Source organism: Perca fluviatilis, chromosome 8 (genome assembly GCF_010015445.1).
Source record: "Perca fluviatilis chromosome 8, GENO_Pfluv_1.0, whole genome shotgun sequence".
NCBI classification, from domain to species: Eukaryota; Metazoa; Chordata; class Actinopteri; order Perciformes; family Percidae; genus Perca; species Perca fluviatilis.
Window position 1 is genome coordinate 17,449,783 of NC_053119.1, and position 14,013 is coordinate 17,463,795.

The following is a 14,013-nucleotide window of genomic DNA, read 5'->3' on the forward strand; positions in this document are numbered from 1 at the left end:
GCATTTTGAGCCCATCCACACTGAGGGGTAAATCATTCAGAGCCCCCTCTGTGTTTACTGTTGTTTAATAAATGATGCAGTCAGATCACCCCAGGCTCAGAGCAGTGAGGCTGCCTGCAGTAAAGCAGTAGTGGTGGGGGGGGGGGAGGAGGGGGCCCCTTTTTGGAGGGGGGGGGGGGGGGGGGGATGGAGCAGAAACTGGAGATACTATAAAAGTCAGCCTGAGGAGGAAGATATTCAGAGTGGGTTTTTTTTCTTCTGAAAGACTGCTGGGTATTTGAGGATGTGTGCAAAGCATATGGCCTGCGCTAATCATTGCCTTCAAAGTGTAGCTATTGAGGCAAATTATGCTTGTTGGCTAATTGTTCTCAATGGGCCGTCACTGGTACCTGCTACAGTACTGTGAGACTGAAAGACATTAAGCTACATTTGAATCGAGGTAACAAACACTTTAGACGCACAATTGAAGGCTCCTGTAAATATCTGTCGTGAGAGTAGTCGTGGCATTTTTTAACACAGATATGTCTTGATTTAACACCACCAATAGAGCAATGGAATACATGTTGCTGTGGGCCTGTAAAGCCCATTGAGACATTATATTGGACTATACCGATAAATCTGACTCTGGGATCTTATCACCATTTGTGTGTGTGTTTCAATTTGAGTAAATTAAGAAAATATTGAATTGAAAATGGATTGAAACTAAATGTGTTTTCTCCCTTCTGTTTCTCAGTTTTGCACAGAATTCTTGGTCTTATAATATTGTATATTGTGTGTGTGCAGGTCGTCTGAACTGGTGGTCCACCATGTGCACCAGCTGTAAGAAGCTGCTTCCTCTGGCCACCACAGGGGACGGGAACTGCCTTCTGCATGCTGCCTCTTTAGGTGAGCTACTCATGTACACTACAGTATATCTAACATACGATATTACCATATCATCCATAACAACTGTGCAAGTCGGTGTGTATTAACAGTGTCAGTGCTTCGCCACAGCTGCTGAATCCAGAGGAGGGAGTGAGTGAGAGAGCGAAGGAAGCAAGGAAGGGGAGATAACTGACCTATACATTGCAGTCAGCTGCAGGATTCAGGGACAGCATATTCAGGTCCGTGCCGAAGGAGATTGTTGACTCCCCAGTGCGAGGACTGCTGGAGCAGGAGCTGTCAGGGTTAGAGGCACCAGAGCTAATGTAATCTACACTGACAGTCAGACAACTAGGGCCCTTTGATGAGTGATGAAAGACATTTTTAGACAGCAAGTTAAAAAGCTGAGGTTATCTCAGAATGATTATATAGTTTGGTGCAATGGCTTTGTTGCTGTTTTATGTCCTCAATCTTAACATGCAGTAACAGTGTCGTGCGTCTGTGTTGATCAGGTATGTGGGGCTTCCATGACAGAGACCTGATGCTGAGGAAATCCCTCTATACCATGATGAAGAGCGGAGCGGAGAGAGACGCTCTGAAGAGGAGGTGGAGGTGGCAGCAAACCCAACAGAACAAGGAGGTTGGGAGAGTAAATGCATCACATCCTCTTTCACGAATGACACATTAAGAAATCCATAAGAGCAAGCGAGGCGCTGATTTTAGCTTCCTTGCTGGATCGCACATTTGGATTTTTGCTGGGATGAAAATAGTCTTTCTATATGATACCAAGTGTGCATAAGTAGCCGTGTTAATACTGTCAAATCCTCTGCACTTCCTCTCCCTTTTCCCTTGATGTTCATGGATTAAAGTATTTGCCAATCTATTAGAAAAATTGTGTCATCAAAGATAGCTCAGGCAAAGAAGTAGTCCAGATGCACATGTTTTAAAAATGCCTGGGGCGTCCTGGTGGCCCAGTGATCTAAGACACATCACATCCCATGTAAACGCAGCGTTCTGGTTTGTTGCATATCATCCACCTTTCTCTAATCACCATAATGCCGGTCTGCCTCTTTTAACCATCCATCCATTAACAGCAGAACATTTGAAAAAAAACTGTAGATGCATAAAGCTTCAGGAGATAACCTTGAAGATTCGGATGAAAATTGTGAAAATGAATAATAATAAGGATTGTGTGGGTGAGCATAAGCACTTGCTTGACAGAATTTCCATTTGTGTGTGTGTTTGTGCAGTCAGGACTGGTGTACACTGAGAAGGAGTGGGAGAGAGAGTGGAACGAACTGCTGAAGTTGGCCTCCAGTGAGCCTCGCACTCACCTCAGCAAAAACGGCAACACCAGTGGAGGGTAAGCTGTTCGACTCACATTTATTCCCCCCCCCCCCCACCCCCTCTCGTGTGTGAGACTGTGCCATCTACTGGCTGCCATTAGTATTAATCATTTCTGAAACAACATCTCTTGACTAAGCTGTGGGTTGCTTTTAGCTGCAGCACTACCCCCCGTCCAAACCCCCCCTCCCTGTTGCATAAACAAGCGTTAAGAGTGGGTTTATCTCAGGCTACAGAGGCAGTTTGGAAACTAACTCTGGTTTCCTCCTCCTACGCACAAAACCTTGTGGTTTGTCTCTCTCTTGTTTCCATTTTGAAAATAAACATACATACTTTCACATGTACAGTCATCTGGTGGAGAAAAAACAACAACTATGATGAACAGGAAAAAAAAACTCATTGAGGTTTCTGCTTGAAATTTCATTTAATTACATAAAATGTGATTTAAGCAGGTTGCGGTTGCCTGCACTCAGCGCTGATTAAAAGATAAATGCAAAAACCTCATAACAAATCATGCAAAGACTGTATTTTGTGTAACAGCAGCAACTGAAAACAAGCCATGTCTCTCCATCGTCGTTTTACATTCATTTGCCAGCGTTGACTCGTCCAGTACAAAAGCCCTCTATCACTGAAAATATCCCATTAAAGAGCATCATTTACTTATTCACTCTGGTAATTTTAACCCTCTCATTGAGTTTGACTGTAATACAGTAATCAGGTTAGGGATGTTTGATGGTCCTAGTGTGAGATGAGCCCCTAAATAGGATGAGTGGGATTCACATATTAAGAGGCTCTTTATTAGACAGAATTTGGCAGCGTAGCAGCTTGTGTGGCTGACAACTTAATTGTTGCACATCCTCTGGTTCCCTGGTGGTTGCATGCCTGAGAGCTCTGCCTCTGCTTTTTCTTTCCGTCTCACCCTCTCTCCCTCTTTCTCTCTCCTCCCCTCCTCTTTCATTCAAACACATGTACGAACAGATGGATCTTTGTAAATGTCTGTTAAAGGTAGTCAGAGGGCAATATGGATCCAAATGGATCAGATTAGATTATGTAGGCACATTATTAGCATGACCATTTACTGTTTTGGCAGATGTTTTTGCATCGGTCAATACCAATTCAGGAAATTGTTATAGTATCCCATAATTCCACTGTGTTACATGGTTGTGGTTTTTTTGCAGGGTGGATAACTCTGAGGATCCGGTCTATGAGAGTCTGGAGGAGTTCCATGTGTTTGTGCTGGCCCACGTGTTACGCAGGCCAATTGTAGTGGTGGCTGACACGATGCTCAGAGACTCAGGAGGAGAAGGTAGGCTGACTGCATCTTGCCTTGATCTTCTACAAAACAGTTGGATAAGCAATGGACTGACACTAGATATGGTGTTCTAGCGTTTGCCCCCATCCCGTTTGGAGGGCTCTATCTGCCTCTGGAGGTGCCCCCGAGCCGCTGTCACTGCTCCCCTCTGGTCTTAGCCTACGATCAGGCTCACTTCTCCGCACTGGTGTCCATGGAGCAGAGAGACCAGCAGCGAGAGCAAGGTAAGCAACCTGTGCATCATCACAAAACCACTTAGATATTCTGGAAAGAAAATCTTGTGGCATCCGCAGATTGAGATGTGGGACATCAACCTTTTCTTGACCTCCTGTTCTTAAAAATCCAAGTGTCGCCTGCTGTAATGTGCATTAGTTAAGTTAGGAAATAGTTAGGCAGTCTTTACTTTAACTTTTAGAGTGTAGATTCCGAGAATGAGGGCGAGTGGTCTGCCTGTCCTGCAAGAGGTGAATAATGTATGAGACAGCAGTCTAATTACCTGTGATCCATTATTAAAACAGGCCAGTTGGCAGCAGGATCCAGGGAGTGGCCAACATGCAGGGAAAGTGGACAGCAGGCAGTTTAGCTGACTTACTGAGCATTGAAATCATTCAAGCCTGTATGTTATTGTGTGTCTACATTTCTCACTCTTGTTTGAATTTAGTTTGTTACAGTAGGTGTGTCTGTTTATGCGTTTGCCTCTTTCACAGGAATCTGTGATATGGTGCTGTATGGAGCATATTGATCGTGTTATGTTCTGGCGAGGGAGTGTTGATTTTCTGTTTAGTTTGGGTGACTCTTGTTTTTGTCTTGTTTTGCCCGTTCAGATGCCAGCCACTCCGGATGTGTTGCTTATTCTTGAGGTCAGAGTAATCCTCACATGGAGTTCCTTTAATTGGCAAATAGAGTGGATCTCCTTGACAACCAGTCTTAGTAGTCACGGCACTCTTCTGTATTTGACTCAGTGGGTGGAACTCACTTGTCATTTGCGTGGGCTACCGGCCAACTCTATCTCTCTGCCTCTTTTTCTCACTCTCTAACACAGATACACTTACGCAAACTGTTTCTTTCTTCCTCTCTCTGTCTTCCTCTTCTCTGCCTCTTTTTCTCACACTCAAACACAGATCCACTTACGCAAACTGTTTCATTTTTCCTCTCTCCATATTCCTCCTACTCTTGTGCTTTTCTGAGCATTTAAGTTTCCTATTCTCGGCATGTAAACACCAACCTAGTTATTAAGTCTGGGTACGACCACTGCAGACTAGCAGACAGACATGATTACTAACCTGCAATCCCTGCCCTGAAGTCATTCCCTTTAATGACAGCAGCACATCAAAGCCAGCCTACTCCACAGCACATAACTATTCAGCACTCCCACTTTTATTTGGGTGTTTTAGTGTGGCAGAGCATGGAGGGGGGGTTCTCTTTTTGTCCACCAGATGGTGCATATGCCCAAAGAACACGCTGTATCACAACACCACTGCATGACTCTACTTTTTCATTCTGGTACACTGTGTCCTGTGATAGGATCAGTCTGCAGTCTCTCTCTCCAGGATGTTATGAAAACACTTGTACACTTAGCTTGGTGCATACAGTATGTATGTCATGTGATGAATCATATAACACAGCAATGATACAAATATGTGCTGCTCCTGTTATGTTTCTTTATTGTTATGTATGTAAGAGGTATAGTTTTATGTTTTTGTATGATTTTATAAGTAATGGGTGTTTGCATTTTCTTATCTTTTAGTTTATAGAAATGGTACCGTGCTGCCACACTATATCTCTGAACAGATGCCAGACAGACAGGCAGAGGGGTCAGACAGACAGGTAGACCCCCCCCCCCCCAGTAACCTGATTCTAACTCACACTGACACATCATGCTACTGACCCTTCTATGGCTGCTGGGGCTCTATTGATGGTGTATAGTGAAAAACAACAACAAGGGAGGGGTGTCTGACATCAGAGTTTTTTTGCTAAGGATCAAAACTTTCTTTACTAGGTAAGGTAGTCAGGTGAACCCAGAGTCTTGTGCACATAGGTATATTTTCTGTTAGCTCACTGCTGCTCACCTGCTGTGTGATAATGATTTGCTTCTCACTAGACGCCGTTGGCCATGTCTTTAATCAGCTTGTTTGTGCTCCTGTGGTTAAACTATGTATGAGTGGAACTAGCCCTTTAAAAAAAACTCTGGAGCTATTTCAAGCTCCGGTCCCGGTACCAAAACACTTCCAGGTTTTCTTTGGCATCCCATCATCAACCCCATAACACCCATTTGAATAAAGTAAATGGTCGTATTTTACACAAAGACCACCTACATAACGTGCGGTGTAACCATCCAGCTCTGGCCAGGTTTCACTTCTCTATCTATTAAAGACACCCAGTGTATTACTCCCCATGCACTCAGCGTAATTACATCAATATGTCAGTCCAAATTAAAATGCCATTTGTTTTGGTTTATGTGTTACTTCAAATGTGATGCTCTTGCAATTACCACAATACTAGGTCTGCTGTTAAAATATGTGGCAAAAAATCTCAGGCTTGTTTATATGCATGACTGCTGTTTACTCTCGTGAATTGAGCCCTTTAAATCTGCAGCTGTGCAGAGTGACCAAAGTCAGGAATTCAAATTTGTGCAGTTTCCAGACAGTACAAATTGTTCTTGAATCGCAAACAGAGGAAACATTGGCTCAGTGTTCCTGCTGTGAATCAAAGCTTGTAATGGGTGACTTTGTCCACTGAAGGGGGTGAAAGAGGAGAGAGGATCCTCTCTTTTTCTGCTCTCATGACACAAGACATGATATGCTTAACGTGTTCACTTTGCACAAACTAAAAAAAGACAAAGCAAAGATATTTAGGTCCATTTAAATCATGTGATTAAATGCTTAGAAAGGTTATCTACCTCATTTCCAACAGATGTTTCCTCACAGGTTACACCCAAGTTTCCTCCTCCTTCTCCCTGTATCCCCCCACCCACAGAATCAAAGATGCAAACTGAGCAAGGCGAGGCAGGCTAACAGCTATGTTGCTGAGTACACAGCTCGCATACCACGGAGGGCTATGATGTCATCCATACATAAGCTATGGGACTCGGTCATTCAAGGACAACAAAACAAGGCTGCCAAAAGGGAGAGTAAATACATTACAGCACACTTTAGTCCCCCAGAGCTCAATTGGCAGTGTTGAATCTCTGAATCTGGACCAGGCCCAAGAGGGAACAACAACACACACAGCACTTTGGAATGGCGAGAAAGGAGGACAGCTGCATGGTGGGAGCCAGGACGCCACCTCACAGACCTCCGCTGCCTGCTGCATGACCCGAGTGGGAACTGAGTGGGAGCTAGTTTGCTGCCTTCTGTCTGTCTGTGTGTTTGTGATTATGACAGAATATTTCTGGGCAAGAGTGTTCGAGGAAAGACCCTTCTTCTCTTTTTTCCTCCCAGTTTTCAGGGCTGCCAGAACACTTCTCTCATTACTGTTTGTCTCTGTGGCTACAGGCATTAGTCATGCCTCTTCTTTTTTTTAGATAGACATGCATTGCATTTTGCAGGTATGACGCAAAGGCAACCTTGACATTTTAGGACAGTTCTCTGGACATCCCTAGTTTGTCAGCAGTGCTATTAATGATGTGTTTGCTTAGCAACTAATGGTGTCAGATACAAATAAGTGATCGTGTTCGCAGTGGTAAATGTGCTAGCATGGGTGTAGCCGCACTAATTCTGTGTCAAGAACTTAAGGCATCATCACTATACATGTACCACCACCACTATTTTGACACTTATCATGATTAATAGTGTACTTTGCACCTACGCATAGGCACTCAGAAAGAGACACAAGGGGGAAAGAGTGAGTATTTGACCTGCAGTTTCATCAGGGACACAGGAGGGGCCGTTGCTGCTGTTGGTGTCTGTGTCTCTATGAAGCCTGCAGAGCAGAGCAGCCCATTGGCAGTGGAAGAATTGATGAGGGAGGGAGGAGACTGTATCTTCCATCTGGGGCTGACAGTGAATGCTGGAATGTCCTCGGCCTGAACAGCCTGTCTCTCTCTGCTGACATGTGGACAACAGCCCCCGCACTAGGTAGCCTGAGGAGAGCTGTCATGTGGGCCAGTGGTCTAGCTAGTCCTCCTCACACTCTTGTTTTGAAATGCAGCCATGCACTCACACACAAAAACGAACACGCCCGCACTGTGCACATACTGTAAGCACACCTCCCACGAGAGGAAGCCCGGGTGGGTGTCTGTTTTATGTGCTCCGTCCAGTGATTAGTGTTGAAAACCTCTTCCTGTTTGTAAGTAGCTGATCCTATCAGCGGGATATGAATGAAATTATTTCGGTGCTCCTTCTCTTTTCTGTACTCCTGTGTCTGATTGCACTCTATTACTAAACTAAATTATCTTATACAGCCCGGATCAACTGTGGAGCTACTCAGTTGTAAGATGTAAATCATCATGCCAAGTTCAGGCCACCATTTGCTCTAGTATTAGCTAAGGGATGGTTTGTCACAATCTGGGTCCTATTTTCGTAGTTTTGGCCATCACTCCTACTGGTGGTAATGGTAACACTGTACTCCAGAGCAGAGGTCTGTGATAGCTAAAAAAATAAGTCATGGGACAGACACCCAGGTTAGCCAAACTTATCTGGAAGATATTGACCTAACATACTTCCCATAGTTGTGCACACACAGTATTTCTGTTAATTAAAGCTTTAGTGCGTAACTTTTTGATATTAATGAACGTCCGTTACATTCAAGCCATTGCCAAATGAGTTTCTACAAAGCTAATTAAGACTATCAGCTCCACAAAACTCTCTCTGTATTTATCAGTATGGCTATGTTCAGAAGATTGTGTCGTCCGGTGACTTTCAAGCGCAGAAACTCGAGTGATGGTAATTACCTCTTCTGAAGAGTCCATCATGTTTTTTTAATCCTCTGTGTCCTCCTTGGCTACTAGTAACTACGTGGAGGAGGTTTGAGGGCGGTGCGCGATCTCGGAAGGCTTGTATCATGTGGACGCGCCGACAGTGTTATTGTCATTACTTAGAATTCCTCATGGGTGCGACAGAAACTACACACTATAGCTCTAAGGGATCATTAGATCATCATATTAATATATAATAATAATAATAATAATAATAAAAAGGTTTAGATAATCTGGTTGAACTGTTCATTTAATGTCATATAATTTAAATGATCGTTTTTCTTTCCCCATTGGACTTTGCTGTAGCAATATCCCAGATCTCAGTAATATCTCTGGTGAGTGTAGTATTATTGCTGATAGTAAAGATGGCCATGAGAATAAGACCCAATTTGAGAATTAATAATTAATCATTGACCTTGGAAACAGTACTTGTAAAAACAGTCTCACCAGAAGGACTTTAAGGACATCTCATTTATGTTTAAAAGTTAGGATTAAAAGTTCTTTCTAGACCTTGGAAACAAAACGGTCTCATCAAAAGGTCCATTTAGTAGCCATTCTTTAGCTTTCAGTTTTATCACACTTCCTCAGTGGATGGAGTTGTCAAAGAATTGTATGTTCATCCATGTTGGTTCAAAAGTTAGCATTTAAACAAAACAAGCAAAATCTTGGAACATGGTCTATTTATTAGCTGTTTTGGAGCTTTTGCATGTACCATATGATATCAATTAAAAGCTCCAGAACAGCTACAATGCAAGTTGTAATAAACCTGATTATTCCTTTAATTTTCGTCCTCATGGAAAAGGTAGATAGCGTGGTTGCACTAGACGAGAAAGGCTAGTACAGTTAGCTCAGAGAACCAGAATAGGGACTAGTCTGTGTTATAAGAGGAGCAACCAAGTTAAAGCCGCCAACTGAGGCCCTTCTCTGTCTGGATGAGTCAACGTGAGTGACACTCACTGGTCACGGTCACTTCTCTGTCTAAAAAATGGATGGCAGATAGAATGCACCCACAGTATACTTTACCCCACGCTGATAGGCATCTGGGATAATTAACATGGCATTATTCTAGTGTGTCATTATGGTGTCACTTAGCTTTGACACCACCGGTGGCCTTGTGAGAAAATGGGTGGGGTGCAACGTTGTCTCCAATGGTAAAGCTAGACAAAACTAACCACCTGATAATCTCATCTCTTCCAGCTGTTATCCCTCTGACTGACTCGGAGCACAAGCTGCTGGCACTCCATTTTGCTGTGGACCCTGGCAGGGACTGGGAGTGGGGGAGGGATGACAACGATAATACCAAGCTGGCCAAGTAAGTCCTGTATAGTATATCACAGGGTGTTGATGCTTATCAACAAAGCACACAGAGGCGCTGACTACGAAAGCAGTCCCATGAAGGGTGAGAGAGTAAAAACTGCAGGCCAAGGCAGTTCTGGTGGTCTACCTAAGTCTGCATGTGGGGGATTTAACTCTGATTATGGGCTCTGGGTTCAGGTCACTTCAAAGAGTGAGCAGAGAGAGAACAAATTGTGAGTCACGTCAGTCATACATAGGGTTTCCCAGGAATGGCCTCACTAAAGCAGCAACACCCTCTCTGAGTTTAGCGAAGAGTTTATGTAAGGTTTCTGTTTCACATTCCTGCTGGTCAGGGGGTTAGCTTATCTTTAAAGAGCTGCAGTGTGAACAGTGCATATATACAGAAAGAGAATGCTCAAGCCACTGCCTAATACCACCTCTTTATATTACCCTTAATGCATTGCAGGCATTCATAGATATTTTTTAAGTCAAAAGGTTCTTATAAATGTCAGACCCATAGATAAGCTATACAGTATATAATGCCATATGTTCTAGTAAAAATATAAATGTCAACTGTGTTGTACCACTGCTTGTTGTTAATTGTGAATACATGTTCTCCCACAGTCTCATCTTGTCTCTGGAGGCCAAACTCAACCTGCTGCACAACTACATGAATGTAACATGGATCCGAATTCCATCTGAAACAAGGGTAACTTCTTCTCACACATGTTTCTGGTTTGTCATGGTTAATTTAGCCTTAGAGAGACTCCACCATTCCAGAGGTTCTTCTAGTTCAATCAGTTTTATTTACTGTCAGAATGCAATAATCCTAGGCTTTCATGTATTTGTACAGATTATGAATCACCAAAAATCAGGCAACAGTTCTTTTTTAATATTTTTTAGGAGTAATTTGTCTGGATTACATTGGGAGTCCCTGAGAAATGTCCCCGGGACACCATTGCTTGTGTCATATTATTGTTTCTTCATTGCTGTATGTGTTTGTGTGTATCTCTGTGCAGGCTCCCCTGGCTCAGCCAGAGTCTCCCACTGCCTCTGCAGGTGAGGACGTCCAGTCTCTAGCTGAGTCCATGGACTCTGACCGCGAATCTGTCGGCAGCAACTCTAACGTTAACAACGGCAAGCCCAGCAAGGAGAAGGACAAAGACAAGCAGCGCAAGGACAAAGACAAGAGCCGGGCTGATTCTGTAGCCAACAAACTAGGTAGCTTCAGCAAAACCTTGGGAATCAAGCTGAAAAAGAACATGGGTGGCCTGGGTGGCCTTGTGCACGGCAAAATGAACAAATCTAACTCTGGCTCAGGGCGTAGTGGGGACAATGGAGGGGAAAAGGCAAAGAAGAAGGAGTCTAAAACCAAGGGAAGCAAGGAGGAGTCGGGCCAGTCTGCCAGCTCGACATCTTCTGAGAAGGCCACTAGTCCATCCCCTACAGACAGAGACAGACCCTCCAGCTCTTCCCCCACCGAGAGACAGGACAGTGCAGGGAGAGACAAGACCCTGGAAAACTGGAAATACAGCACCGATGTCAAGCTCAGCCTCAACATCCTGCGGGCTGCCATGCAGGGGGAGCGCAAGTTCATTTTTGCAGGCCTCCTGCTCACCAGCCATCGACACCAGTTCCACGAGGAGATGATCAACTACTACCTGACCAATGCCCAGGAGCGCTTCAGCCAGGAGCAGGAGCAGAAGAGGAAGGAGGCCGAGAAAAAGCCCCCTGCCACTAATGATGTGGCCGCGAAGAAGCCTGAGCATGAGAGTGTCTTCCAGAGGGAGAGATCGGACAGCTCGCCTCCGGAGAGCTGCTCTCCCATCCTGCCCCACCACACCCACACCTACAATCACAACTCACAGCCCCCGCTGGGTGTCAAGATGCAGGGCAGGAACAGTCCCACTCCTGCAGCCCTTCTTGTCCCAGTCCCGCCTCTCACCCCGCCAACTGCCTCCCACCATGTCTCCCACCCAGCCCCAGCCCCTGCGCCTTACTCCTCCCCCAGTATTGGTGCTAAGAGACCTGGGCCTGTTCCTGTGTCTGCCCACTACAGCCATACACCGCCCATCCAGCGGCACAGTGTGATTCACTTACAAGATGTCAACATGCAATCCTCCATCTTCCAAGATGACCCCTATAAGCCTGTGGTAGGCACCCTAAAGACATGCGCCACCTACCCCCAGCAGAACCGCACACTCTCATCCCAGAGTTACAGCCCTGCTCGCCTGTCAGGGGTCCGCACTGTTAACACCATAGAGACCCTGTCCTACAACATGCCCGGCGAACATAAGTCCCACACCTACACCAATGGATTCGATGCGGGAGACATTCAGGACTGCCTGGAGTTTGCTGATGAGGACAACTCGTCTCACACCTGGCTCAACCAAGACAAAACCAAAGGGCGGAGCTCTGGAAGCCCTTTGTACTGCTTTCAGCAGCGCCGCTGCAAGAGGGAGAACTGCTCCTTCTACGGCAGGCCAGAGACAGAGAACTACTGCTCCTACTGCTACAGAGAGGAGCTGAAACGCAGGGAGAGGGAGAGCAAAGTGCAGAGGCCTGCATAGCCATCACAGCCACTTCAGCCACTTGTCAGCAAAGCCACAGGAGACTTGAGGGAACAACACCATTCGCACTCTGCATTTAGAATAACATGATGGCAAACATTTTCCTATTTTGTTGAAGAATGCTCTTGTATTCCTGTCACCCTTCCCTGTTAGTAAAGAGCATTACTTTATGATGGGGGAAGCAGAACTTGAAACAGTGAGCAGCTTTGGCCAGAAATTGTGCTGTTTTGTTTTTTTTCTGTCTCATTGAAGTTAGTCTTTTACTTGTTTTAGAGTAAAAGTCATCTCTCTGTGATGTAACTTTCTGTATGTGAGGGAAAGTTCTTTATTTTTTAAAGTACAAACGATTTGCATCTCATCATGAGGGAACATTTTAGCTCTTTTAATCAGTTTGAATGCAATACCTCTGCTTGGTTCTTCAAAATTTCTGTGGAATATTTGTAGTTGTTTTGCAATCAAAAGAAATTGAATGGGAGACTAATATTAGACTTTAAAGCAATAAATTGGTGATTTTTGCTACACCCTCTCCCAATTTTGTCTATGCACCAATAATATAGTTACTGTAGGTTAACTGTGTCTTGTAAATTGTAAGGATTGTCACGTTGTGCTTTTGTAAACAAATTTGAATTACAGAAATTAAAATGTGTAAGCATTATAGATTGTAATGTCGGATTAGGATGACAATGTAAAACTATCTCATTTGTTAAGTGTACCTTTGTCCTTACCACGGTGCAAGGGTTTCCTGTGTCAGAATTGGACTCAAAATAATGTGTAAGATATCATATCACATTTTTGCCCGTAGTCGACCTTCTAAAGACCACAAGCACTGCCAAACTGGCTTCCTTTAAAAAAAAAATAAAATACAATTCAAATTTCCCAAATGTTTGCTTTGGCAAACGCCAAACAATGTGCATAGGATGCATTGCTTCTCAAATATGCAGTGTTTATGGTGTGTCGCCTGTTAACTACTCTATTCGGTCAATGTGTTAGATGAGAAGAATTGTGGGTAGTGAGAGCAGGCCGATGCGTATCTGTTTGAAGTGTGATTACATGTCTCTTCCCCTCTAAACACAAAACACGATGTGCAATCATGCTATTAGCACTATGTGGTGACCTGCAGTGTAGATGTGTCACCGGTCCAGTGTGAGATTGTCTGTTCTTCTTCCATATCTAGAGGCCGTTAAAAGAAGCACCTGCTGCTAAGAGCACCTCAAGCCTTTGTGATCATCAGTGCTTTAACCAATCAGTGGGTTTGTAAAACCCCGGGCCTCCAAGTGCTTTCTGCTCATTCGACATGACTACTGTAAAGACGCAGTGTTTGTGTTGCTGTTTGTTCTGGTGATGCTTGGATAATGTACCATGCTGTCCTTAACTAAGTGTGTCCTGGCCAAGGATGTCCACTGCTCCCTGGGTTCGCTTCTGTCTCTCCTGTACACACTGCAGTGTTGCTCCTCTTTGTTTCTATGTGACAGGTTCATGGACTTTCACCATGTTAGGACTGTAAGATATGATTTTGTATTAATTTAAGAGTTTTACACTACTTTAAATTATTAATTTGCACATTAGGTACAGATGTAAATATGAAAAAAATAGTTTATTGTTACAAACATGGTGTGTCTGCGTCATTTTTGTTTTTCTTCAAGGAGGGGATCATGAGAAACGTAGAGATTATAGATTTAGTTTTTAGGTTGAGGATCTTTTTAATCAATACAATG

The 14,013-nt window shown here is 44.1% G+C and overlaps 1 protein-coding gene across 1 annotated transcript in view; it reads left to right on the top strand.

Moving 5' to 3' along the window:
- The window catches only part of otud7a (OTU deubiquitinase 7A), a 38,400-nt gene extending 24,493 nt beyond the window's left edge, over positions 1 to 13,907 (top strand). Inside the window, exons 6-13 of the mRNA XM_039807793.1 lie at positions 784 to 885; positions 1,374 to 1,501; positions 2,112 to 2,224; positions 3,384 to 3,511; positions 3,592 to 3,741; positions 9,630 to 9,744; positions 10,353 to 10,437; positions 10,748 to 13,907. Coding sequence (XP_039663727.1) covers positions 784 to 885; positions 1,374 to 1,501; positions 2,112 to 2,224; positions 3,384 to 3,511; positions 3,592 to 3,741; positions 9,630 to 9,744; positions 10,353 to 10,437; positions 10,748 to 12,298 — 2,372 coding nt within the window. The 3' untranslated portion in view covers positions 12,299 to 13,907. The remainder of the gene's footprint in view (positions 1 to 783; positions 886 to 1,373; positions 1,502 to 2,111; positions 2,225 to 3,383; positions 3,512 to 3,591; positions 3,742 to 9,629; positions 9,745 to 10,352; positions 10,438 to 10,747) is intronic.
- The last annotated feature ends 106 nt before the right edge of the window (positions 13,908 to 14,013 follow it).